The sequence below is a fragment of the Acomys russatus genome, chromosome 26 (genome assembly GCF_903995435.1).
Source record: "Acomys russatus chromosome 26, mAcoRus1.1, whole genome shotgun sequence".
NCBI lineage: Eukaryota > Metazoa > Chordata > Mammalia > Rodentia > Muridae > Acomys > Acomys russatus.
In genome coordinates this window covers 49,254,406-49,281,126 of record NC_067162.1, presented here as the reverse complement: position 1 = coordinate 49,281,126, position 26,721 = coordinate 49,254,406, and the positions used below count along the sequence as shown (strand labels likewise).

General features: G+C 51.7%; 1 protein-coding gene across 1 annotated transcript in view; it reads right to left on the bottom strand.

Moving 5' to 3' along the window:
• The window catches only part of Trim67 (tripartite motif containing 67), a 31,179-nt gene extending 29,342 nt beyond the window's left edge, over positions 1–1,837 (bottom strand). Inside the window, exon 1 of the mRNA XM_051169060.1 lies at positions 450–1,837. Coding sequence (XP_051025017.1) covers positions 450–1,460 — 1,011 coding nt within the window. The 5' untranslated portion in view covers positions 1,461–1,837. The remainder of the gene's footprint in view (positions 1–449) is intronic.
• Positions 1,838–26,721: the final 24,884 nt, after the last annotated feature.

Genomic DNA, 26,721 nt, shown 5'->3' with positions numbered 1-26,721 from the left:
TAGCCGAATGCACGGAAAGATGAACACGTGGATGGATGGATGGGAAGATGGATGATAGATGGACGGATGGACAGACGGATGGATGGAAAGATGAACACGTGGATGTATGCATGGATGGATGGATGGGTGGATGGGTGGGTAGATGGATGGGTGAATGAACGGATGGATGGATGGATGCATGGATGGATGGGTGGATGGATGGGTGGATGGATGGATGCATGGATGGATGGATGGGTGGATGGATGGATGGATGGTGGGTGGATGGATGGATGGATGGATGGGTGGGTGGGTGGATGGATGGATGGATGGACGGATGGAAGGGCGGGTGGATGGAGTGATTCCTTGTTTGGCCCTCAGGCCTACCCTCCGGCAGTTTCCCGGGAAGAGGTCTGGAGAATCTCTTGACTTCCGTCCAGGCTGGCATCCCCGCACAGCCAGCGCTCGCTCACCTTGTGCTGCTTCCACGTTGCTCCCAGCGGCTTCACCTCGTGCTTGCTGTGCCTGTCTTCCTCCAAGCACAGGTAGCACACGGGGCTCCGGCAGCTCACGCAGTACATGCTGTAGTTCTCCGTTTCGTGATCGGGGCATGTGGGGAACTTTCGCGGAGCGCTGGACCCCGAACCCCCTGGGCTCCTGCTACCTCCTGCACTGGACGCGGTGGACGGGCCGCCTGAAGCAAGAGTAGCCTCTGGGGGTGTTGGCGGCGGCGGCGGCTGAACTAGCCTATGCTTAGCGAAGGGGCCCCGGGACGGGTGGCACTTGAGCTGGCAGGTGGCGCAGTAGAGCACATCGCATTGCTCGCAGAGAGTGGCTGCCGGCTCCGGTGGGGTGCGGTCGCACAGCTGGCAGATGGCCACCGCCGGGGCTGCAGACGTCCCTGCAGCAACCCCACGGCCCTGCTGGTACCTCTGCACGATGCCCTCCAGCAGGCGGTTGCGCTGGAAGCCTCGCAGGCCGCGGTGATCCAGAGAGGCGCTGCGGTGGCACTGCGGGCAGGTGATGGAGCTGGAAGATGAACAGAGTGAGGAACAGGCGGCGCCCCGGGCCGCGGCAGCAGAAGAGCCCGGGGGTGCAGGCACCATGGGCAGCACGCGGACTCCATTGGGAGACTTGAGACTAGGGGTGTAGGAGCCATAGCCGCTGTCAGTCTCGCTGTACAAGCTCAGCTTGTCCGCGTGGTCCCCGCCACCGCCACCGGCCGCCCCGCCGCCTAGGCCTCCAGCTGTGGTAGCTCCGGCGCCTCCGCAAGTCGCGCCGGCGGCTGCGTCCTGATCCGGAGGGGGCGCGGCGGCAGCAGCACCCCGCGAAAGAAGGAGTGGTGGGGGCAGGTGCTGCTCGCCGTCTGGGGTCTGAACCGCGATGGTGCGGGCGCAAGGCAAGCAGACATTGTGAGAGCAGGGCAGGATGATAGGTTCCCGGAACAGGGATCCGCACACCGGGCACTTCAGCTCCTCCTCCATCGCCGCGCCCGCGGCCAGAGCCGCTCGGGACCAGCGAAGAATAATAGTCAAGGCTCGGAAGCCAAGCGCAGCGGGGCGGGCGAGGTCAGCGCTGTTGAGACTGGAGGCATGGGTATTACACCGGCATGCTGTCTTCACCCGCGGGGGGCACGCCCCTCTCTGTCCTCAGGCCACCGCCCTAAGATGCTTGGCCGCCAGAGAAGGGAGGGGTCCTCACCTCCTGAGGGCGAGGCTCCCCACTAGAGGCAAGCGTCTGAAGGTGGCCAGCAGCCCTCGCGGTGGCCTCCGAGGTTGTCTGGGTGATGAATCAGCAGCCGCGGCGCCGTCCGGGTACCTCGTGCCTCCACTCCACGAAGGACCAGTAACCGGATGCTGTCAGCCAGCTAGGCTACTGAGCAGGGAGGGCTCTGCAGCGCGGCTGCCCTGAGTCTTCCTTCTGCGAGCAGGGGCCCCGCCCCTACCCAGTTCTTGGCAGGAGCACTAGCGGCAGGGCCAGGGTTGGTTCAGCACCACCAGACGGCGGACAGCGCCCGTGAGCGCGTGGAGAAGGAGTCCGCACCAGTTCCCCGTGCGCACCGCGGTGCTGTCCTGGCCACCTCGGCATCCCCTAGCCCGGAGGGCACCGTCGTCCCGCTCCCTGCTTGCTGTTCTCGCAGCTACCTCCTCACAGGCCGGTATTGACCCGCGTCCCCAGCTCGCTTCGCCTGCTCCGGTTCCTGCGGCGCCCCTGACCTTGGCCGCACCAAGCTGCAGCGGCGGGCGGGGGGCGAGAGCCCGCTGGCTCGGGAATCCCCTCCCGGCCCCGTCGCCTCCCGCGCCCGCCGCGCCGCGCGCCCAGGAGTTGTAATTTCCAGAGCGAGAGTAACGGGGCGGGGGGCGGGGAGCCAGGCGTCAGCTCAGCGAATGAGGGCTCGCCTCTCACTGCTGGCAGTCAGGGGCCGGTCGGAGGGCTTCGCAGGGAGGATCATTGTGGAGAGCAGCTCGTGATTCGGATGGAGACAGCGTGGTGAATTAGCACGGCGCCCCGCCCCGCCTGCCAGAGCTCCCCTGGCGGGCTCCCGCCCTGCCCACTCCCGGCCACCATGAAAGCGTAAACAGCAGCCCCTAAAAGGGCAGTCGCTTGGAGAAGGCCCCCCAACACAGCGCGACAGTCGCTTCCTAAATCTATTTCCCCCGCAAAAGCTTTCAAGGCACAAAATGTCGGACAGCCTCTCGCCAAAGGGCGAGGTTTGATTTACGCACCGCTCCGCAAGCCTTTTTGTCTCCTCGGTTCTACCGAGGCTAGTCGTGGACGTTGAGGCTGGGAGCGGCGGCGAGGACTTGGCGGGGACACCGTGAAGGTTGCCAAATACAACCTCCCCAGGCTGCTCGCGGGTGAGGAAAGACTGGAGGCAGCGAGCAGATATTTGCTTTATGAATGGGAGCTTCCTGCAAATGTCGCCGCCCGCGCGCCTGTCTGCTGGGCTCTTCCCGCCGCCGTCCGCCCCGCTGTTCCTCTCCGCCACGCCGATAGTACGAGCTGCTCAGAGAAAGCAAGGGCGTGCTGGGCGTGGATCTTAAGGCGGGATGGGAAAGGGAAGACCCCGCTGGGCAGGGAAGAGCGCGTGGAGCTAAAGGCGGGCCACGCGGCCCTCTCTTCCTGTGGGATTCACTCTGGCTTGGAAAAGAAAGGGAAACTGTACATTAAAAAAGAATGTGTCAGCCAGCGTGGCGGCTCATGCTTGTAATTCTAGCATTTGGGAGACCGAAGCAGGATTGCTGTGAGTTCAAGCCCAGCTTGGGCTGCATAGTAATTTCCAAGCAAGTCTGGGTTGCATAATTAGACTCTGCCGGATAAAAACAAACAAAAACAGCAACTGTGGCATGGGGGGAGGGGGGTCGGAGGGAGGTGGGGCAAGCCACTGGCAGCATTTGTCAGAAGGAGAGAACGAAGCAACAGACAGACAGCTGCCTCGGCCTGCCTATGCCAGGAGGTCGGGAGGGCATGGCAATACATCCCAATGAAGCCCAAATCTTCACAGGACTCCCTTGGGTCCTGCAGCTTGTTTCCACTGGCCGACTCTTGAAAATATTATAATAACACTTGAGTGTGCGTGCAAAATTGCTCCCGTGGATGCCGGGAACTGCTTCCTAAGCTTACAGGACCAGGGCTCCATGTTGAAGGGTAGGCCCCTGCTAAATAACAGGCATCTCAGCACACGAGCCCTGCCACAGTTGCTCCTTGGGAAGCAGTGCTGTTCCCAGGTAGGGATTAGGGCAGCCCTGTCCTGATGCTCTCAAATGCTCTCTAGATGAAGCCTCCATCACCTAGTTTTTTTTGTTTTTTGTTTTGTCATCTAGCCTTGTCACAACACATTGGAAAAACCTGCAGAAAGTCACCATCGAACCCAAAGCCTAGGAAGGCACAGCACGGGCCACTGAAGGCTCTTTAAGAACCTTGTCTATCACCAGCCAAGGACAATACAGGAAGTAAACTTCGAACCCCTACCCAGATCTACCCGATGGACAGGACATTCTCCACCGTTGAGTGGAGAGTGGGAACTGACTTTCACATGAACTCTGGTGGCCCATTTTTGACCATGTCCCCTTGATGGGGAGGCCTGGTGGCACTCAGAGGAAGGATAGCAGGCTACCAAGAAGAGACTTGATACCCTATGAGCATATACAGGGGGAGGAGATCCCCCTCAGTCACAGTCATAGGGGAGGGGAGAAGGGGAAAGCAGGAGGGAGGGAGAAATGGGAGGATACAAGGGATGGGCTAACAATTGAGATATAATATGAACAAATTAATAAAATATTTAAAAAAAAAAAGAACCTTGTCTATTAAAACCCCTTTCAGCTGTAAGGTGGTAGCACAGGCCTTTATTTGTTTATTTTTTTTATTAAAGATTTTATTTATTTACTATTATGTATACAGTGCTCTGCCTGCATGTACACCTGCAGGGCAAAAGAGGGCATCAGATCACATTATAGATGGTTGTGGGCAACCATGTGGTTGCTGGGAATTGAACTCATGACCTCTGGAAGACCAGACACTGCTCTTAACCACTAAACCATCTCTCCAGCCCTGGCACAGGTCTTTAATCCCAGCACTCTCTGAGTTTGAGTCCATCCTGGTCTACAGAGCGAGTTCCAGGACAGCCAGGGGTACACAGAGAAACCCTGTCTTGAAGGAAAAAAGAATCCATTCTGCTGAACTCAGCTGTCCAGCTTAGCCCAGCCCCATACCACACTGGAATTCAGACTTCTTTTTGTTTGTTTGTTTGTTTTGTTTTGAGACAGGGTTTCTCTGTGTAGCCTTGGCTGTCCTAGACTCACTTTGTAGACCAGGCTGGCCTCAAATTCACAGTGATCCTCCTGCCTCTGCCTCCCGAGAGTGCTGGGATTAAAGGGGTGCACCACCACCACCCAGCAAAGTCAGACCTCTTAAAGGCCTCCTGATTCCATAGTAAGCATAGTAAGTGATTTGTTTCACTTTGTCATTTTCAGACCCAGGCTTCTTGCTTAGGTTTGGTCAAGGTGGCCCTCCTAGCCAAGTATGTGTCTCTGCGCACAAGCAAGACTTAGCATGAGGCCACTCCTAGCCTGGCCGAGTGTGTAGCATACACTGGAAAGCCCAGGGTTAGGAAAGCTGCTGTAAGAAGGCGGCCTGGGCCACAGAGAGGGACCTGGACTTCACAAACAGACAAAAACCATTCGAGAGTCTCCCCATGTCCTCTGTCCCCACCACTCTGTTCTGTAGCCCATCCAGGCAGCTCAGCGGACGCAGTTCCAGCCAGCTCTGGTGTGTCTCACATGTTACCTCCGCACTTCTGTGGGCCAGTGAGGTGGCAGGGAGTGGGAGTGTTTGCTGAGCCAGCCTGGCCACCTGAACTCAAACCTTTGAACCCTGGGAAAGGTGGACAGAGGGAACCAACTCCACAGAGTTGTCTTCTGATGTCCACAAAAGTGCTTCCACACACAGTGTATACACACACACACACACACACACACACACACACTTTTTTTTTTTTCAGGTTACAAAATTAATAACAGAAGCCAGCTGGTGGTGGCACATGCCTTTAATCCCAGCACTTGGGAGGCAGAGGCAGGTGGATCTCTGTGAGTTTGAGGCCAGCCTGATCTACAAAGTGAGTCCAGGACAGCCAGGGCTACACAGAAAGACCTTGTCTCAAAAAAAAAAAAAAAAAAAAAACCAGAATTCATTTTCTTCTGATTTTAGAATCTTGGTGTATTTGTTGTTTCTAAGAGTGACTCCTCCAAGGGCTGGAGAGATGGTTCAGCAGTTAAGAGCACCTGCTGCTTTTGCAGAGGACCCAGGTTCAGTTCCCAGCACCAGGCTGAATTGCTCACAACTGCCTAGAACTCCACAGAACTCAAGGGGACCTGATACCTCCAGCATCTACAAGAACCTCCACTCACACGCATGTGCCCACCCACATGCGCCGAATTTTTTAAAAATGATTTATCCCACTTTTAAGAATTACCTTAGGCCAGGGTTGGAGTCTCACATTTGTAAAGCCAGGACTCCAGAGGCTGAGAGTGTAGGCTTGCTGCTAATTTGAAGTCAGCATGGTCTACGTAACAAATTCCAATCTAGTATTGCCTACAGTATAAGATTCTACCTCAATTAACCATAGAAACAACAATAATTGTTACTTTCATAAAAAAAATGTGTCCTAGTGCCAGTACTATAATCCAGTTTCCCAAGTCACCACTTATGTATTTTTTAAAAGTCTCTATTTTCTTTTTATGTGTCTAAGTGGTTTACCTGGATGTCTGAGCATACAACATGCATGCCATATCTGTGGAGGATAGAAGACAGCATTGTACCCCCTGGGACTGAAGCCGGAGACAGCTGGGCGCCACTTTGTGGGAGCTAGGAGCTGGGCCTACATTTTCAGCAGGAACAGCCAGAGCTCTTACCCACTGTGCAATCTCTCCGTTCCTCTCCTCGTTTTCGTGTTTGTTTTTTGAGCCAGGGTTTCTCTGTGTAGCCCTGCCTGTCCTGCAACTCATTCTATATAAACCAGGCTGGCCTCGAACTCAGAGATCCGCCTGCGTCTGCCTCCCTAGTGCTGTTATTAAAGGCGTGCACCACCGCCTGTCTTTCCAGTGCATTTTTAAGAGTCCGGGCTTTGGAGCAGCTGAGGCAAGTTAACAATATTCACATGGCTAGGACTAACAGTCTGAAACCACATTGTCACACAGAACCCTGTCTAGCATCTCCGTCCTTCCAAAGGGTTCAGACACACGCATTTTTACATATATGGATGTTAACAATGGGAAATAGTGAATCAAAGCCCCACACTTGCCTTCCCATCTTTGTCTAAGGCATTTCTTGGTGAACAGTTGGGCAGAGCATGTTAGTAGTCAATGCTCCACAAACCATAGCCACCGAAGGAGAGGAAAGTAGGTTGACGCTCTGAGCACTTCAGATACCATGGCTTTTACTCTCAGGTGTCCTAACAACCCTCAAGAGGCGGGCTCGGGTTACCTCCCCTATAAAAACAGCACAAATGACTTAAATAATTTACCCCGAGCCAATACAGCAAGGCAGAAATAAAGTGGTCCCACTGTGCTGCCTTTAGAACCTTTTCAAATTCAAGCTGCAGTTGAACAGAATTTAAGGCTTTCTCAGAAAAGTTGATGTTGTGGTCTCAACTATGAATTCCAAATTCTCAACTAAATTCTAAAACAAATTTTAAGTGAAAATGTGTAGAATCACTCTGAGTTCTTTTTTTTTTTTTTTAATTTATAGTTATTGTTTGGTTCTGTTGTGAAGTGGGAAGGTTCGGGGGAAACCGGACACGGATAGCCCAGGAGTCAGTGGCTTTCCGCAGCTCTTCATGGGTGCCTGTCTCATGTCTGCACCTTGTAAGCAAGAGCTCCTCTTGGCAGGGCTGAGGAGGGACCACCATCAGTGTCCATGCAACGAGTAGCTGACATCCTCTCCGGATAACAGACGCTAGTTAGTAACGTTAAAGTCTAGCCATTTACCTGAAACATTATCGTCTGGTGCATAAGGATCATATTTAAGAATTTTTAAATTTCCATTTACGTGTGTGCATGTGTGTCTGTACCTGCTTGAATACGGCTGCTTGGCGGTGCTGAGAGAAGGCATTGGGTCCCCGGAGCTGTGAGCTGCCTGATGTGGGTGCTGGAAACAAAACTCAAGTCCTCTGTAAGAACAGACACACCACACTGTTTTGTTGTTGGTTTTGCTTGTTTGTTTCTGAGACAGGGTTTCTCTGCATGGGCCTGGCTGTCCTGGAACTCACTCTATAGACCAGGCTGGCTTCAAACTTAGAGACCCACTTGCCTCTTCCTCCCAAGGGCTCAGGCTGAGGGTGCGTATCACCACTGCCCAGTGAGCAGACGCAACTCAACTGCTGAGCCATCTCTCCAGCCCCAAGAATCATATTTTAGCTTTGTGCGTATATGTCCATGCCGTGTGAGCTGGTGCGTAACGTGTTCACAGAGGCAGAGATGAACCTCCCTATCTTTCTCAGTTGCTCTCCATCTTGAGGATTTTTGTTTTTTGAGACAGGGTTTCTCTTGTCGCCCTGGCTGTCCTGGACTCGCTTTGTAGACCTGGCAGGCCTTGAACTCACAGAGATCCGCCTGCCTCTGCCTCCCAAGTCCATCATGATTTTTTAAAAAAGATTTATTTATTACGTATACAGTGCTTGCCTGCATGGACACCTGAACACCAGAAGAGGACACCAGATCTCATTATAGATGGTTAGAGCCACCATGTAGTTGCTGGGAATTGAACTCAGGACCTTTAGGAAGAGCAACTGGTGCTCTTAACCTCTGAGCCATCTCTCCAGCCCTTACTTTAAAAAAATTTTTTTCTTTTAAAAAGACAAGATCTCTCACTGGCCCCAGGATCATAGACTCAGCTATGCTGGCTGGCCAATGAGCTCCAGAGGTGCTCCTGTCTCCACCTCCCCAGTGCTGGCATAGCAAGCATGTCACTGTGCCTAGTTGTTTGTTTAATGTGGGTCCTAGGAATCAAACTGAGGCTAGATGAACTGCAGTAGCCCCCCCAATCCCCCCCCCCCCCAACCCCTCACCCCCCCACCCACCCACCCCGTGTCTTTGTGGCATCCTCTCATTTCTGTTGTTTGATCTTCATGCAGCACAGTCTGGCCTGGGAGATGGTGATGGATAGGCACTGACTCCGGGTAAGTTCTGGCCAGACAATCACCTAGGCAACCTAGGCACGGTGGCTTCATTCATGGATGGGGACCTGACCACTAGTGGTCCAGTCAGAATGCTGTCTGTCAGGGGAGTGGGGAGTAGAGGAAATCCAGACATGGTGGTGCAGGCCTGTAATCCCAGCTCTCAGATGGCTGAGACAGTAGGAGTGTCACCCTGTGCCACTCCTGCAGACTGTGGCAGAGCATGCCTGTGTCCAAGTGTTAGGAGGCCAAGATAGGGGGCAATTCCTGGGGCTCGGTGGCCAGTCAAGTCTAGCTGAATCAGTCAGAGACGGGCCACCTTTCGCTGCCTGTCTCTGAGGCCATGGAGGGTTCTCTGACACCTCCTCCCACTCTCATGATCTCTCTCCCCTCTCCCTTGCTCCCCCTTCCCTCCCCTGCTTTCCTAAACCTACTCAGGGTTATGTGGTGGTGCACTTAACCATCCAGGTAACCGAGGGGTCCCCTGTTGTCAGATTCTTCAGCTACCCAACTCTGATTGTCTGTCTCTGCTCAGCCTGTCTCAGTTAGTTTTTGACCTTGACTCATGTGTGGTTTGCCCATCTCCTCTCCGCATACTGTTTCCTGCCCACAGCTCTCTGGCTCCCCTTTGATTCCATCTGACCATTTGCTTTAATGGAAACCCATTTGCTGGTCTGGTCTGGGCTTCCGGCTTTCTCTTCCTGACCACACCTGGCCTCACCACGCCCTTGTCTCCACTCGGTGTCCTCTTTGACAGGAAATCAATGGGATGTTAGGATGCATTTGGGTCTAACAGCACCTCCATCGAAACAAAGAGCAAATCTTGAGATTGAGAGCCTGGCAACCCTATCCCCCTATGCCTGGTCTGGAGGTGACATGGAGGTGGGGACCACTGGAACTCTGGCCCTGTTGTTCACTGGCCAGGAACATTCTGGCAGGATGCTGAGCCTCTAAGAGCTCTGGCTTCCTCAGCTATGAAATGCAAACAATAGCAAACATGGATATCAAAGCTGGGACATTTCAAACCTGAGTGCTCTGTGGGGGGCAAGGAATTGCCTTTTAATTCTCCATCCCAGACCTGTCACTCATGTGGTGGCAACTGCCGAATGGCTGGAGTTCCACAGCCATGTGTGACTAATGTACTGCATGTCCAGGTCAAGGAGAAGTAAACCACCCATCCTGGTGAGGGAGGAAGGGAGGGGCCAGTGGCAGGCCGCCATGTGAGGAAGTGGAGAAAAGACCGTTTGGGCTCAGGAAACGCTCAGTGTCTCCTGCAGGTGCCCTAGTAAGAGACAAAGACAGCGAAGTGATGGAGTTTCTGAGACTAGAGACCAAGGGTTTATTAGTATTGCTGCAAAAGCTTAGTGTGTGCATGAAGGGGGTGCTCACGAGTCATGGTACATATGCAGCGGGCACGCGGAGGCCGTGAGAGCTGGTCTCTCTCACTATGTGGGTCCCAGGGGTTGAAACCAAGGCCTTAGCCTTGGCCATAGGATTCCTCCACCTGAGCTGTTTGGCCAGTTCACTGGCGCTGGAGAAAGATTTTAAAAAAGAAAGAAATGAAACACGCGAGTGTGGTAGCGGATAACTGTAATCCCAGCACTTGGAAAGTGGAGATGGGGGTGGGTCCAAGGAGTTCGAGGTCATCCTTGGCTACGTATTGGGTTCTGAGCCAGCTTGGGCTACACAAAATGCTTTCTTGGAATTAATTATTTTAACAAATAAAACAGAACAAAAGCACAACCACAGAGAAGACAGAGAGTAAGTACACTATCTATGGACCAAGGGCTGTGTGCATTGATCTATAAAGCATTTGGTGAAAGAATGTTACACAAAGAAATTTTGCCCAACTAATATTTGCTCATATTTTATATACATGGACTAGGGCAATGAGTTTATATGCTAAAATAGTCTCAATAATTTTAAAATTCAAGATTTCCCTCCCCTCCTTCCATTTATATTCAGCACCTATTATAGAGGAAATAGTCTCAACAGAACCAGGGAGAAGGAAGGACAGTTCGTCCTGGCTCCCTAGTGTGCTCTTCAAGTTTATGATGTGGAAGAGAGACTTTTTCTTTCTTTCTTTCTTTCTTTCTTTCTTTTTTCTTTTTTTTTTTTTTTTTTGTTTGTTTGTTTGTTTGTTTGTTTTTGTTTTTTGTTTTTCGAGACACGGTTTCTCTGTGTAGCCATGGCTGTCCTGGACGAACTCACAGCGATCCACCTGCCTTTGCCGCCCGAGTGCTGGGATTAAAGGTGTGCACCACCACACCCGGCTAATGGAGGAGACTTTAGAAGAAATTGTTGTAGTTATTAATTTATCACTATTGCTTAGTAATGTTTATTATCAGGCCTATAATTATTATGACAGTTTAACCTGCCAGCGGTCAGTCAAGACACAGACACCTGTTATATTTTAAAAATAGCCTTAGTTAACCTAACCTGGGGCAGAGCAGACATCAATCCTCTAAACTACTTCCCATAGTGAGGCAGTTATGGGATACCTGCCCCAATCCCACGCCATCTGCTCCTAATAACTTCTATCAAGCTCCCTCCCATCCATAATCCCAAATACTTGCTAATGTTCTTCATCAGGGCTGAATCCTCCATCCACGCCAGCCATGTGCTTCTCTTCCATCTAACCCATGGCGGCCTTCCTCTCCTCCTCCCTTCTCCCCTGGTCTTTCTTCCTCCCAAGATTCTGTTTCCCCCAAGCCCAGGACCCCTAGCCACGCCTACCTCACTGCCCTGCCCAGATGCGACAGCCTTTTATTAATTAACATCAAAATACATCAGACCAACAAGAAATACTTTTAATAAAACCTGAAGTGTGGGTAAATAAAACACCCTGGGTCCATGTACATGCAACCTACGTCATGAACGACAGCCAGGGGCCGAGTGGCAATAAGATCAGACAGAGCCAGAGCAACAAAAGCAAAAACCAACCAAACAACACTTCCTTGGCAGAAGAGGAAACAGGCAGGAGAGCTAGACAGCTGTGTCGAGAAGCACATCCTCCCAGGGGCCCTGGGGAAGGGGCGCAACCCGGAAGCTCCTTTAAACTGGGGTTCAGGTGGCCTCTTCAGAAGCCAAGGAGCAATAGGACCTGAATCACTCAGCTTTATTCCAAGTGCTGCACTCTGAGGAGGTCCGCACTCCATCTCAAGTCCCATCTCCAGCCTGCAGATTATAAAAAAAGAGGAGGGCGCTGTGGACACAAGCGCAACCATCACTCTAGAGCTCAGCCGTGACCGTTTACAATGTCCCTGTTTGTTTCTCTCGTTCCCTCTTCTCTCTTTCTATGGGTGTTTGGGTGCCTGTGTTACTTCTTGAACCATGGGGACAAGTTAGTTCCCGCTGGTGACAAACTGTACTCCTCCAGTAGCATCTGAGCTGCAGGGGTTAACTCACAGCAAACTAAGCATTAATAACATTGTGTGACGGCTCCTTTTTACAATGTGAGGTATCCGTGTCTTTATAACACAGAACAGGAAAACACCTGTCCCCTGCCCACTCCACAGAGGAAACCCTGTCACTCCTGTCCCCTGTCCACTCCACAGAGACAGATCAGAAAGCCCTGGGCTTCCATGTCACTGTGGGACCTATGGAGTCACAAGCTCCATCAGGGAGCCAGACTGGCTCTGAGACCTTTGGACTGAAATACTGCAAACCAGATCCAGGCAGGTAAGCCAAGGGGTCCAGGTGGGCCTGCATGCTCCCTACACATACCCCAGAAAGGCCAGAATGTCTTTTGTGTAGCTCAGACAGAGTCCAGAAAGTTGACAAGCCAAGAGTGGCTTTCTACTTGGAATCTATGGGAATCACGTGACAAGAAGCCATGTTGTAAGCCAGCTGTCTCAGCAGATGCCTATGTATGAAGGTGACAGTAGCAGAAGCCCAAGTGCTTAGCCCACCCACACAGACACACATTGTCACAGAGGAAAACCCTACAGATGGGAAACTTGTCCCAGAAGGAGGGGGGAGGGGAAGAGTTTCCTGGCAAAGACCCAGGGAACACTTTGTTGACCACCACACTGTAGAAGAATGGCGGCTGGTGAGAGCTAAATCCAGTTACTCTCTCCTATGGGGCTGGAGAGAGGCTAAGTACGTCCTGTACAAGCATGAGGACCTGGCATAGATCGCTGGCTGGCACCAGGGAGAGCGGTCATATGTGTTTGTAATGTGAGTGCTGGGGAGGCACAGACAGGTGTATCCCTGGGGCGTCATGGTGGGCCAGCCAGTCTAAACAAGCCACGGAGAGACCTCATCTTAAAACACAAGGTGGAGAGAGATCGAAGAGACCTGACGTGACACACCTGGCCTCCACACATGCACCTGCACAGACACTTGTACACACACACACACACACACACAGAGTTTTTCTTCCCTAAATGTGTGGTATAAAGTTCATGTCTGACCTAGATCTTCCACTATTTTTTGAAAGATTTATTTATTATGTATACAGTATGCATCAGATCACATTATAGATGGTTGTGAGCCACCATGTGGTTGCTGGGAATTGAACTCAGGACCTCTGGAAGCACAGTCAGTGCTCTTAGCCACTGAGCCATCTCTCCAGCCCCGATCTTCCACTATTTAATTAGCATAACCACACAGTAGATTTTGACCTTTCCACTTCACGGACAGGAGTGAGGGGGAAAGGGGGAGCAAGAGTCTGCTCAGCTTTGAGCTATCCTGAGTACATGCAGTGTGACCTACACCTCTAATTTCCCATCACACAGTCTTTGGAACTGCGTGCTGGCCTGCCACATGTAAGATGCGTTTGTGAGGAGGCAAACACGGTTCCTGTCTTTGCAGAACTCTCAGATCTAGAGGATGAGGCAGGGCTGGAGATGGACTTCAACTGGCCGAGCGCTTGCCTAGCCTGGAGGACGCTGAGGGATCGAGCCCCTGCACTGCAGAAACTGGACATGGTAGCACATACCTCTAATCCCAGTGTTCTGAGAAGGGGAGGCAGGAGGGTTGGGAGACATAGGGACCCCGCACGCCTGTGTGACCTCACTACTGAAGGCCACCAAAACTTTTAGAAGACAATAGCAACCTTATATAAAGTTATTCCAAGCGTAGAAGTGAGGGCACAACTTTCCAGCTCAGTTATGGGTTTTGGTTTTTTGTTTTGTTTTGTTTTGGTTCGGTTTGGTTTGGTTTTTCAAGACAGGGTTTCTCTGTGCATCCTTCTTGGCTGTCCTGGACTCACTTTGTAGACCAGTCTGGCCTTGACTCACAGTGATCTGCCTGCCTCTGCCTCCCAAGTGCTGGCCCTGGAGGCCAGAAGAGAGTGCTAGGTCTCCAGGAACTGGAATTACAGGTGGTTGTAAGCTGCCCAGTTTGGTACTGGGAACTGAATTCCAGTTCCCTCAAGAGCTGCAAGTACTCTTAAGCTTGGAGCCATATTTCCAGAAGCATTTTTACATAAATAGAAATAATCTAAAATTCATATGAAATCTCAAGAAATCCTGGTCAGTCAAAACAGTCTTGAAAAAGAACAGCTTGATGTCTCACATTTTTAAATTTCAAAACGTACTACACAGCTACAGAAGTCAAAACAATGTAGTGTCGGACAAAAGGCAGACAGACCAAAGAGGTAGGCACTGGGACCTGGGTGGGAGGGGCCTCCTCGGCACCTCGCTAGTCACACAGACCAAAGAGGTAGGCACTGGGACCTGGGTGGGAGGGGCCTCCTCGGCACCACGCTAGTCACACAGACTGAGAGACTCCCATGAGCCTCAGAAACCCAGTGTGGACCTGGCACAGCGTATGTGTGTAACGGGGGCCCTCCTGCTCAGCTGCATTCCCTACACTGTTTTGTGCTGCTCCTCGCTTTTGTCACAAGCCTTCTTCCTGCCCCATGAACAATGTCCTGGGCAAGCCAGCTGTGATGCCTCCTGATGAGGCGAGGCCCCCATCTGTGGTGAACAGGTGATGGAAGCCTTCAGGCCCACATCATCAGAAGTCTGAGAGTAGGTATGCAAATGATGACAAAGAAAAGAGGCAGATGGGGGAGAAAGTGGTGGTGGTGGCGGTGGTGGAGGGGAGCAGAGACAGACAGAGAGGCCCTGGGACAGAAACACTAAAAGAGGGAGAGAGTGGGAAAACGACAAAGAGAAAGAAATAGAGACAATGAGATGAGTTCAGAGACACACACACAGAGAAGAGACACAGAAGCCAGGACACACAGGGAGAGAACTAGCGAGGGGCAGGGCGCAGCTCAGCATCAGAGGGCTTGTCTAGCTTGCAAAGGTCCTGAGCTCCGCTCCCAAAGCCACAAGACTGGAAAGAAACACACAGAGAAAGAGACAAAGAGAGAGGCAGATGGAGACAAGAATAAAGACAGAGAGAAAGAGACAAAGAGATATATACACAGGCAGAGATAGACGGAAACAGCGGGCCAAGGACAGGGCCCGTTCTGGGAAGTCTGGAGTGATTCCGTTCAGCTGCCTCAGCATCACAGAAGGACTGAATCTGGCTGAGAACAGCAGCGCCTCCAAGAGAAGAAATGCTGCTGACTGGGGGATGACCTCATTAAGAAGCTGCTGTCTGAGGCCGGGTTCTATTTATAGCCAAGCCTGAACCTTCCTGACAGGGAGACAAATTGCAGCCTCTATGTCACCAGGGAGGCCAAGTGTGCTTCCCAAGTCAGACGCCGGGTGTGCAGCCAAGCTCTCTTTGACTGACAGGCCACTCCTTTTTTCTGCCCGAAATGATACCCAGGGGATGTATGTAGTCTTTACATTGAGATGAGAGGATAAAAGGCCCTCTGCCTATCGTCTTAGCTAAAAAGACCGCATGTGCACTCTATAGTGCACCCCAGCCTTGATTCTCCCGGGTCAGGCCGTGACTACTCCTTTGGGGAGTCATTTTCAATAACCTCATCCCTTCACTGAAACTATCCAAAACCATGTCCACAGGAAAAGAGAAATCCTGAAGAGCCACCTGCAGAGGTCAAGAGAAAAGGCTGAGCTGGGAGATGGTGCAGCCTGTGAGGGCTCTCGCATGAAGCCTGCGGCCTAAGTTCAATCCTGGGACCAACAAGGTGAAAGGAGAGAACTTTGCCCTAAGTCACCCTCTCACCTTAGCACCAGCATGGTCAACATGGCACATACATGTTTACATAGCTGTGCATATACAAGAGCACATGTTCACATACATGCACGGAAGCATACATGTATACCAATGTACATGTATGTACCCAAATAGCACACAAACGCACACATGCATGTATCCTAACATATGTTCAAGCACAAACTCTCATGCAAGAACATATGTGCACATACATATATACATACCTGTGCATGCACATGAACACCTGCACAAAGACATGTTCACATATGCTCCTGCATATATCCTAGCACGTATCTTCACACGTGATCAAATACACACACATGCCTCCAAACTCATGCACACTTAAACACACGCGCACACACATATTCCAGCATATAAACCGTCACATTGCCTGCACTGCCTTTCCGAAGAAATCTGGGTGCTTAAAAGATCATTTCCCATCTGGGCATCCATCAACATGCTGCCGAATGCAAGACAGCTTCAGCCCAGCATGGTGCCTGCCAGCCAGGTCCCTCCCCGCTGCCCAGCATCTCATGGCTGCCACCAGGGAGGAGCAGTCAGCAGGGACTAGCTGATTGTGCCCTGGAAGACGACCCGGGAGACGGCCGGGCCTGGTTTTCCCTTCTTTTCTTTGTGTCTTCTCTGAAGGTGCCCTTGGGGGATGGCTCTCCCATGCAAGATGCCCCCCGGGGTTGCTGTCCTGATGTGACATTTCCCCTAGATCTGGGAGTCAGATGACCCAGTTAGGAGGTTTCAAGGGGACAGAAGTAAAGGAGATCACGTGATGGTTTTAGCAATGTTATTTATGCAGCAGTTCCCTTCCAGGACGAGAAAGAAAACCAGGGATACAAAAATTAAAAAAAAAAAAAAGAGAGAGAAGATTTGCTCTTGGATCTGGAGAGATGGCTTGGTGGGTAAGAGTGCTTGGTGCTCTTGCAGAGGACCTGAGTTTGGTCCCCAGCACCTATGTTGGGTGGCTCACAAGGACTGTGACTCCAGGTCCAGGGGACGAATGGAGATAATTATCTGTCCTAGTGGTTCCTAAATGTTAGAGGTGACAATTGTCAGAGCACACACTAAGCACTCCTGGTGAGAGCACATGGAGAAAGCGGGGCAAGCATGAGTGGTGTGGCTCCTGGCACATCACCTAGGTCTGACTGCACTCATGCACACACCAGGACTTACATGAAACCCCTTGGCCATTCCAAATAGCCTTCGGACACAGACGTCTCAGCCGCTCTCTTACATCCCAAGGGGAAAGCCTTGACTGTGCACTGGGGTGGGGTGGGGGCGGGGGGCTGAGCTAAGGATGTGTGTTGTGAGTGCAGCGTCCTCCTGAGGCCCCAGCAGGGGGCGCCCACAAACATTTGCTGGAGCTCTCTAGGCAGCCAGCCAGACAGCATCAAAAACTCCAACAGAAAAATCAACCAACCTACAGAAGGAAAGGCCAGGGCTTCCTCCATCTGACTAGCTGCCAGCCAGCCAGCCATGGTTCACGTGCTGGTCACTTGTGAAGGTGACTCAGGAGCTTGACAAGGACGGCTGACCAACAGATCTTGTCTGTCTGCTTCTGGCTGTGCGGGATTTACAGATGCTCTCCTCTGCAGCGCCAATCTCCCAGTACCACCCCAGGACTGAAGAAAATACTGGGCTGTCCTGGAGGGTGCCTGGACAGCAATCACTTGCCCAAGCATTACTTTTTTTGTTTTGTTTTTTGAGACAGGGTTTCTTTGTGTAACCTTGGCTGTCCTGGACTCACTTTGTAGACCATGCTGGCCTTGAACTCACAGTGAGCCGCCTGCCTCTGACTCCCGAGTGCTGGGATTAAGGGCATGGGCCACCACCGCCCAGCCCGAGCATTATTTTTGCACCTTAGAGGGAAGAAGAAATGGGTGGAAAGCTGCCTCACTCTCCTACATCTGGGGGTCATATGCCGCTCGGAAGATGCTTATGCCCAAGTCTCTCCCCTACTAGTAAGGCCAGGTTTGCACTGTCCACGGTCTTTCCTTGCCTGAGGGTCCTTTCTGCCCAAGGTACTGTGGGTCCCTGGCCTCCCTCCTCACAGGCCTATCTTTACTCTGTATGGCCACTCACTGTTGGGAGGCAGAAACAAAGGCTGAGGTTTGTTTGTTTGTTTGTTTGGGAGAGGGCATGCCACCTGCCCCTGAAAGCATCTGAGGGCCAGAGGAGGCCTCTCAGGGGTCAGCGCTTTTCCTTCCAGTCTGGGGATGGAGTCTGGAGGGTGTGTTAGTGGTCTTGTTTGGTGGCAAATGCCTTGAACCCATCGTGCAATCTCCAGGGAAAGGCTGGCTTCCTTATTCCCAGCAGCAGAGGAGACTGAGCTGTGGTGTGGGTGTAGCTGTGGAGGTGTTTGCCGAGAGCATTAACTGAAGTAGGAAGTCCCTCAGACCAGCTGGCTGGGCTTCTGCGGAAGAGCAGACTAGGGGCCAGCCCTGGGTCTTTGTTCTCCTCATAATGGCTGGCCTGACCGACCGAGCCTTTCCCTCTTGGGTTCCTCCAGAGTCCCGTGGGGCCTGACCTTAGTTTTATCTTGTGCATCCATTCCTGCAAGAACGTGAGGTGGGTCATCCCTGGGAGCGTTCTGTCCACAACTGGCCCTTTGCCTGGTTCTAAGAGAGATCATCCAAGGCCAAGAGCGGGATGGGGCAATACTGAAAAAGGCCGCTGCAAACAGGAGTTTGGTTTCCGAACTCAGGTAAGGGTATTGGCCTAGATTAGAAAACAGCAGTGAGGCCAGGGATATAGCTCAGCTGATAGAATATGAACCGAAGTGCCAGAAGATAAAGGACGAAAAAGAGGAAAAAGAAGGGAGCGAGGGAGCGAGGGAGGGAGGGAGAGAGGGAGGGAGGGAGAGAGGGAGGGAGGGAGTGAGGGAGGGAGGGAAGGAGGGAGAGAGGGAGAGAGGGAGGGAGGGAGTGAGGGAGGGAGGGAGAGAGGGAGGGAGGGAGAGAGGGAGGGAGGGAGAGAGGGAGGGAGGGAGTGAGGGAGGGAGGGAAGGAGGGAGGGAGGGAGGGAGGGAGGGAGGGAGTGAGGGAGGGAGGGAGAGAGGGAGGGAGGGAGGGAGAGAGGGCTGCACTCACGTCAAAGATTCTATAAAATCAAATGATTGAACTTAGAGATTCCAGGGATTCAACTGTTTCCAACCAGAGCCAAGGTGTCTGGGGGCCATTTTAGTCCTTTGAAAGCCTTCAACTGCCTGTCCCTATGTCTGACCGCACTGTTGTGACTGTTGTATTCATAGCAGACCAGAAGTTCTCCAACAGTCCAGAAGCAAGGAGGCCATCATGTAGCATCCGAAACCTAGAACAAGAGTGTCTTCATTGGGGGCTGGAGAGATGGCTCAGTGGTTAAGATCCGGATTCAATTCCCAGAACCCACAGGGCGAGTGTCTTCATTACTTTTTTCTATCACTGTGATAAAACCATGATAAAGCCATGACAAAGTCAGCTTATAGAAGGGAGGGTTTAACGGGGGCTCACAGTTCCATACGGGGAAGCGTGGGAAGCCAAAAGAGAAGATGGGATGGTGGGAGACTTTGAAACGTCAAAGCCTGCCTGCGTAACATACTTCCTGCATCAAGAGCACATCTCCGAAGCCTCCTCAGAGAGCATCAGCAATTGAGGACCAAGTACTCAAACGCCTGAGAATAGAGACTTCCCTGTGTCACTGTAACTTAGCTACCCGTGTCCCCCCATCCACCAATGTGTTTAGCGAACGCTTTGACTTACGACTGTCTATTTTTTATAGCCAACAAGATCTATGTGACCCCTTTTATGGTGGAACGTAAAATTCTGGGGGAACTTGAATCTGTGTTCTCACTCGTATTTGGTTCCAGAATGAACTCTCTGTCGTCCACGTTGACTGCTGTATCTTTGCATCACGAGGTGTCTGGCATGCATGAGGCCCCTGGGGTCTATCTGTCCCTGCTCTGCTGCCTAAAGCAGGGTGGTGGTTCATGTCTGCCATCCCAGCACTTGGAAGGTGCAGAGAGGAGGGTCAGAAGTTCAAAGTCATTCTTGGCTACATAGTAAGTTTGAGGCCAGCCTGGGCTACATGAGACCCCTCTCAAAGATAGATAGATAGATAGATAGATAGATAGATAGATAGATAGATAGATAGATAGATAGATAGATAGATAGAAGTGTCCCAGTGGCTAGAACAGCAGAAGTGACCCTTGGTTACCACCCTTCCAGCGTCCTTAAGACCTCAGGGCTTTGTGTCAATATTCTGGGACATCAGGTCAGTCAAGGGGCAACAGCTGCTTTTGAGACCCCACCTCTGGGCAGAATTAACAGACAGCACAGCAGGAAGCCGGGCTGGGTGGTGTCTTACTTCTCTGGATGGGACTATTAAAGTCGCCTAGGAAGGAGGAGGGAACAGAGGAGGAGGAGGAGATAGAAAAAAGAAGAAAAAAGAAAAGGGAAATGAGTCCAGAATTATGAACTACACAGAGGGGAAATCACTGTTACATCCCAGATGACCACACCTGTGCACATCTTCCAAAATCAAAGGCCCCGGTTTTCCCCTAGCAAGCACACTCACAGAAAGCCGCTATCAGATTCCTGCCGGCTTGGCTTCCGAAAGGGACTTCATCACGCCAGGCGGAAGATGCACAAAGCCCTCTGTCAGCAGGGTATTCACCCCAGGCCAGGCAGACAAGGAGACTATCTTGGCACTGCTCACTGGCCACTTTATGCCCTCCCCTACCACCAGCCCCCTCCCCCGCTCCCCCTCCCCCTCCCCTACCCCCACCCACTCAAACCCAACATGTGGGCCTGTTCACATGAGGCTCAGACTCTGAGGTGACAGGTCACTAAGCTTCCACTGAAGGAAATCTGAGAATTGCGGTGGGAGGAAAGGTGTGCTGAAAACACAGCCACCTCTGTCCGCTCGGCCTTTGCACAGATGACTGCCTGCCAGCCCTTGAAGACAGCTCTGTCTTTCTCCTGACCCAAGAAGCCACTTCCTGTGTCACATAAGGATGGAAGGCGGCCATCTCTGAGCTGGCTCCCCTTGAATAGACCACGCTGTGAAAACATAGCCGGCTGGACTGCACCCCCAATGCAGCCACAGAAGCCTTGTCAGTTAGTTTTCCTATTACTGTGACCAAATAGCGAGGCAGAAGCAACCTAAGCAAAGAAAGGTCCATTTTAGCTCACAGGCCCTGCTACGCAATCCATCACGGCGGGATGTCTTTAGTCAGGAAGCAGAGATGATGATGGAGGAGGAAGAGGGAAGAGGAGGAAGATGAGCACTGTGCTTACCTCACTGTCTCCCATTACCCACTCGGAGGCCCCAGACTATGGCGTCACCTACATCCAGGTGGGTCTTCCTCAGCAAGCTTTTCTGGAGACACAGGCCTAGCCAGGTATGTTTCCGTGGTGATGCTTGCAGGGCGGGGGGGGGGGGGGGGCGCCCTCGCTGTTTGCACAGTCTTCTCTCTGCAATACCCAAGTTCCCCCTTCCCGGAAGGACCCCCAGTCCTACTGGGTGACGTCACCTCGATGGTCTCCTCCTTCCCGGAAGGACCCCCAGTCCTACTGGGTGACGTCACCTCGGTGGTCTCCTCCTTCCCAGAAGGACCCCCAGTCCTACTGGGTGACGTCACCTTGGTGGTCTCCCATCTCCCAGTGCTGTTCCACACTGAGGAAGTGGATGATGACTTCAACAGGAAGTTGATGGGGGAGATAGAATTCCAACCCTGACTTCAGGAAAGTTTGAGCTGTCTTTTTTACTTTAGCCCTTTCTGATATGAAGAATGCCTTTGAGAACTGAAAACAAAAGCCCATTTGAGCAGCGGAGGAGCTTTCCCTCTGTCCAGTGGGAACCAGCTGTCATAGCATTGCATGAGGCCTGAGGAGATGGCTGAGCTGGTAAAGTGCTTGCTGTGCAAACAGAAGACCCTGAGTTCAAACCCCAGAACCTATGTAACAAGCTGGTCATGGCAGCGCATGTTTATAACTCCCACACTGGGACACAGTGATGGGGGAGCCCTAGAGCTTGTCCCTGCACTGGGACGTAGGGACAGGGGGAGCCCTAGAGCTTGTCCCTGCACTGAGACACAGGGACAGGGGGAGCTCTGGAGCTTGCTGTCCAGCCAGCATAGCTAAACTGGTAAGCTCAGGGAGGGGACCCAGAAAGTGGGCAATGACTACAGAAGACACCTGACCTTGATCTCTGGCCTCCACCCATGGACACACATAAGGGCACAGACACACACACACACACACACACACACACACACACACACACACACACAACGTTGGGGGACTCCAACTATGGTAAATCCGGAGATGCACTCATATCACTTCCTACTGACACTTAAGAATGAATAGAATGCATAGGAACATTGAATAAAGACTAAGTGGATTCCACGAGCACTTAAGGCCTCTGCAGACAGAAAGCCTGGAAAAGCCACCCGATGTGCACACCAGGCTCAGAAGTTGCAGCTTGTGGGTCTAAACGGATGTCTGTCTGTGAGTGGGTGCTTCAGAGATGTTCATTTTCTCCCTCACCACTTGCTCCTCCGCCTCCTTCTTCTTCTTTCAGTTTTCAAAACATGCTTTCTCTGTGTAGCCTTGGCTGTCCTGGACTCCCTTTGTAGACCAGGCTGGCCTCAAACTCACAGCGATCCGCCTGCCTCTGCCTCCCGAGGGCTGGGATTAAAGGCATGCGCCACCGCGCCCGGCTGCTTGTTTTCCTTCTTGATGACTCTTCTCTATTCAGGCTCATAAAACCCCAGGAGCAAGTCATATTAGCAGCAAAATTACAATTATGAATTAGCACGAGTTAATCTTATGGTTAGGGGTCACCAAAACATGAGGAGCCGCATTACAGGGTCCCAGCGTCAGGGAGGCCGAGAACCCTGGATCTGACTCTTGGTTACACCAGGAGCTAGAGAGAAAGACTAAAGCCAGAAGCTGAAAACCAAGCAAAGAAAAAAAAAAAAAAAGTCCTCATCCATGGCTACTTCCAACCTGTAGCAAGGATTCCAGTGGGCCAGTCACAGCGCCTCTCAGCTGCAACCCCAGAGTTCCTCGGGAGGCAGAGGACATGTCGGTTAGTCTGTGGGTATGGAAGAAGCCCCAGGTAGTGGAGTCTGGGGGGACATGGAGACCTTAAACCCCAGCAGAGGGCACTTGTCGACTTGCCACCTAAGGGCTCTTCTGTAAACCGCCTGGACATGGGCTTGCTACTGTATGGTGCTTTGGTGGGGGAGAAGGAGGGGGAAATGGTTGAGGAGAGCTGAAACACTCTGTGGCCTTTGTGAACTGACTCACGCTGGCTGGCAGCATAGCCTCACGAGTTGAGAACATGTTTTAGGCTCTAAGTACTTAAAACATCACAGGCTTGAAGCTGGAGAAAAGGCTCAGAAGTCAAGAACACTGAGGGACCAGAGTCGGGTTCCCAGCACCCACCTGCTGCCCTGTCCGGCCTCCATGGGCACCTGAACCTATGGCACAGGCATACACACAAACATAAGCACTCAATAGTAAGAATATATCTTTTTGCTGTGTGGTGGTGACTCACGTCTTTAATCTGAGTACTTGGGAGGCAGAGGCAGGCAGATCTCTGAGATTGAGGCCAGCTTGGTCTACAACAGAGGCTACAACCAAGGCTACAATAGAGAAATCTTGACTTCAAAACAAACAAACAAGCCGGGCGTGGTGGCGCACGCCTTTAATCCCAGCACTCGGGAGGCAGAGGCAGGCAGATCGCTGTGAGTTCGAGGCCAGCCTGGTCTACAAAGTGAGTCCAGGATGGCCAAGGCTACACAGAGAAACCCTGTCTCGAAAAACCAAAAAACAAACAAACAAATCCGTTGTTTTGTTTTGTTTTTTTTAACCACAGCCTTGGAAGGACCTGAGGTATTCAGAATTCCCCGTATTGTACTTCAAAGGTCATGAAGATTAAAATCCTACTTAAATACTGTTACAAGAATGACTTGAAAGAGCTTGAAAAAGCAGATTGAAAGTAGAAGTGAGACTGTCTGGGGCACAAAGGGACTAGTGGGGGAGGGGAAGGAGGAGGAGGGTAATGGAATGTGAAGGAATATGCCTATATTACATTACAGATGTGCACAAGAATTGTTTTTAAAAACTTAAAAGTTTTTTAATGCAGTTTTGGAGATTTTCTAGTTCTCTTAGACTTCCAAAATTCCATTTAAGTATCAAGAGCCTCCTATCATATAACTTGTGACACTCCCCAAATTATCTCAGTGTTATTTTTAGGGGTGCTGGGGATCCAACTCAGGGCCACCGTGGTAAGCACTCTTCCACTGAGCTACACCCCTGGTGGCCTGTGTTTAAATTCTATTATCCTCCGGCCCTTCTGGGCATCTCCCACGCGGAAGAGCAGGGGACTCAGTATCTGCTTGACTTGGAGAAAGATGACTGTGTTAGATGCTTCTGTGTCGTTGTGACGACAACGTCTGACTGAAACAACTTAATGGCAGAAAGGTTTATACAGGCTCACAACGGCAGGAGGGCTTCGGTCTGTCGTGGAGGGGGCAGCAAGGCTCATCAGTTCAGTTCAGAGCTGACCGTGTGCGATAGGACAGTCTCGTCAGGGAGGACCAGGAAGCAGAAAACAGGAGGTGGGCACTGAGACCACAGAAGGCCTCCCCATGCACCTACATCCTCCAGTAAAGCCCCACATCCAAGAGTTTCTAGAACCTTCCCAAAAGGTGCCACCAGCTGGAGACCAAGAATCAATCCCCGAGCCTGTGGGGACAATTCAGAATTAACCCACAGCAGTGGCTCACTAAGGATGCTTCTTCGTGCTCTCCTCAGAGTTTCCGCAGAGCCCTTGAAGGGCTCAATTGCTATTCACAAAGGAAGGGTTTCTTGGCCTCTTTGCACCTTGTGGGCCTGGCCAAGCGAAGACAGTCTAGGCTGCTTCCCCTGGGGGTTGTGCCTGCCAGAGCCTGGAAGCTTCTGTAGTCAGGGTGTCTGGACCCAGATCTGGTTTCCCAGCCATTAAATCTTGTGTGTGCTCAGACAACCACATAACTTCACTTATGGCATGTGGATAATAGCCTGCACTATGCTTTCCAGTCATTACTGTGATGAGCGGCGGAGATAATGCATGGAAAGTGGCCCTTAAAAGGGCATCAGGGCCGACTGAGTGGCTGTCTGCATGCAGACAGTACAGGCCGCCTTTGCTTTCTTCTTCCTGTTATTTGTGACCAGCACTTAAAAAAAAAAGTAATTAAAAAAAAAAGGTACATATTTTTCAAAGAATGTACGTAATAACAAACATATTAGGTGTCATTTAAAAATCTTCTTTTAGCAGGGCATGATGGTCCACACTTGCACTCCTGAACAACAGAGGCAGGAGATCATTTCCACAAGGCTGAGGTCAGCCTGGTCAACACAGCAAGTTCTAGATCAGCCAGAGAAACATAGACTCTGTCTATGAATGAGTGAATACAAAAGAAAGAAAGTTTTATTTTTATGTTAAGCCCTAATTTTATCTTTTTTGTTTGTTTGTTTGTTTGTTTGTTTTCAAGACAGGGTCTCTCTGTGTAGCCTTGGCTGTCCTGGACTCACTTTGTAGACCACGCTACCTTCAAACTCAGAGATCCTCCTGCCTCTGCCCCTGCCTGGCTGTTTTTCTAATAAAATAAAAAATTGCTAATTTTAGATCTCCAACTGATGCTGTGAGAACGTCTATCTGAGCACACAGAAAATAGTCAACCTAGAGGCCAGGTGCAGCTCAGCTGGTGCGGTGCTTGCCCGGCACGCAGGAAGCCTGGGTTTGATGCCCAGGATGATGGTACACACCTGTAATCCCAACCCTGGGGAGGTAGAGATGGGAAGATCAGAAGTTCAAAGACAGTCTTTGTTGTATAGTGAACATGATGTCAGATGGAGATACACGAGACCTTGTAGGGTGGGGCGGGGCGGGGGGAGCAGGGGGGGATGGAGGGGGGGTCAGGGGGGGATGGAGGGGGGAAGGCAAGTCAAGAAAGGAAGAAAGGACGGAAACAGCTAAGCTGTGAACTCAGAAACAGAAAAATATAAATTGGATTTCTTGTGGTCCTAAAAGCAGAGTCACTTCCTGGAGACTTGGTTCACTTTTTGCATCACGTGTTTTTAACAGGGACGCCGGGGCCCTGCGAACAAGTCGGCCTGGCTTCTCCCAAGGTTCCTGGAGCGTTTGTCCAGGTCTCTCCCTCTCCTGGGGGGGGGGGGGGGGATGGACAGCCCTCCCTGCCCTGGCTCCGAGAGCTTTGGCAGCCCTGCAGCGGTCCCTTTCCTGGCACCCTAGGTTGGCACAGGTGGGTATCTGGACTCCCCACGCTCTTCCAGGCTCTGGCTGTCAGGAGACCCCCAACTTATTCAGCAAAGATCCCTGCAGGCTCTACCTGGATTCTGGGGTGGGGTGGCTCTCCAGGCAAAAAGTCAGCACACTTGGTAGGGTGGACTTTATTTGTTCCTATCCTGTCAGGAAGCCCAGCCACTGCTGCTCTTTACCTTCCAGATAAGCGCTTTTGCCTCCTATGTTTTGCTCAGTCTGAGGCATGGGTGGTCCCATCAAAAGCAAGAGATCCTAACCATCACACGACACAACACACAAACATTAGTGAGTTCAGACAATGCCCTCCCCCCCCCATCGCTCCTTCTCTGTCACACCTGACCTTAATAGTCTCTTTAGTTTTCTTTTCATTTCGCTAAGTTGTCTTAGGGTCACTAAGGCTGTGGTGAGACACCACGACCAAAGCAACTTGGGGAGGAAAAGAGTTTATTTCACTCACAGTTCATGATGCAGCGAGGGCAGGAACCTGGAGGCAGGAGCTGATGAGGAAGCCATGGAGGCTGCTGCTTACTGGCTCACTCCCCATGGCTTATTTCTTATAGATTCCAGGACTATCAGCCCAGGGACGGCTCCCCCTGCCCCCCTACCCCCCTTATGGTGTGGGTCCTCCTGCAGCAATTAAGAAAATACCCTCCAGGCTTGCCTACAGCCTG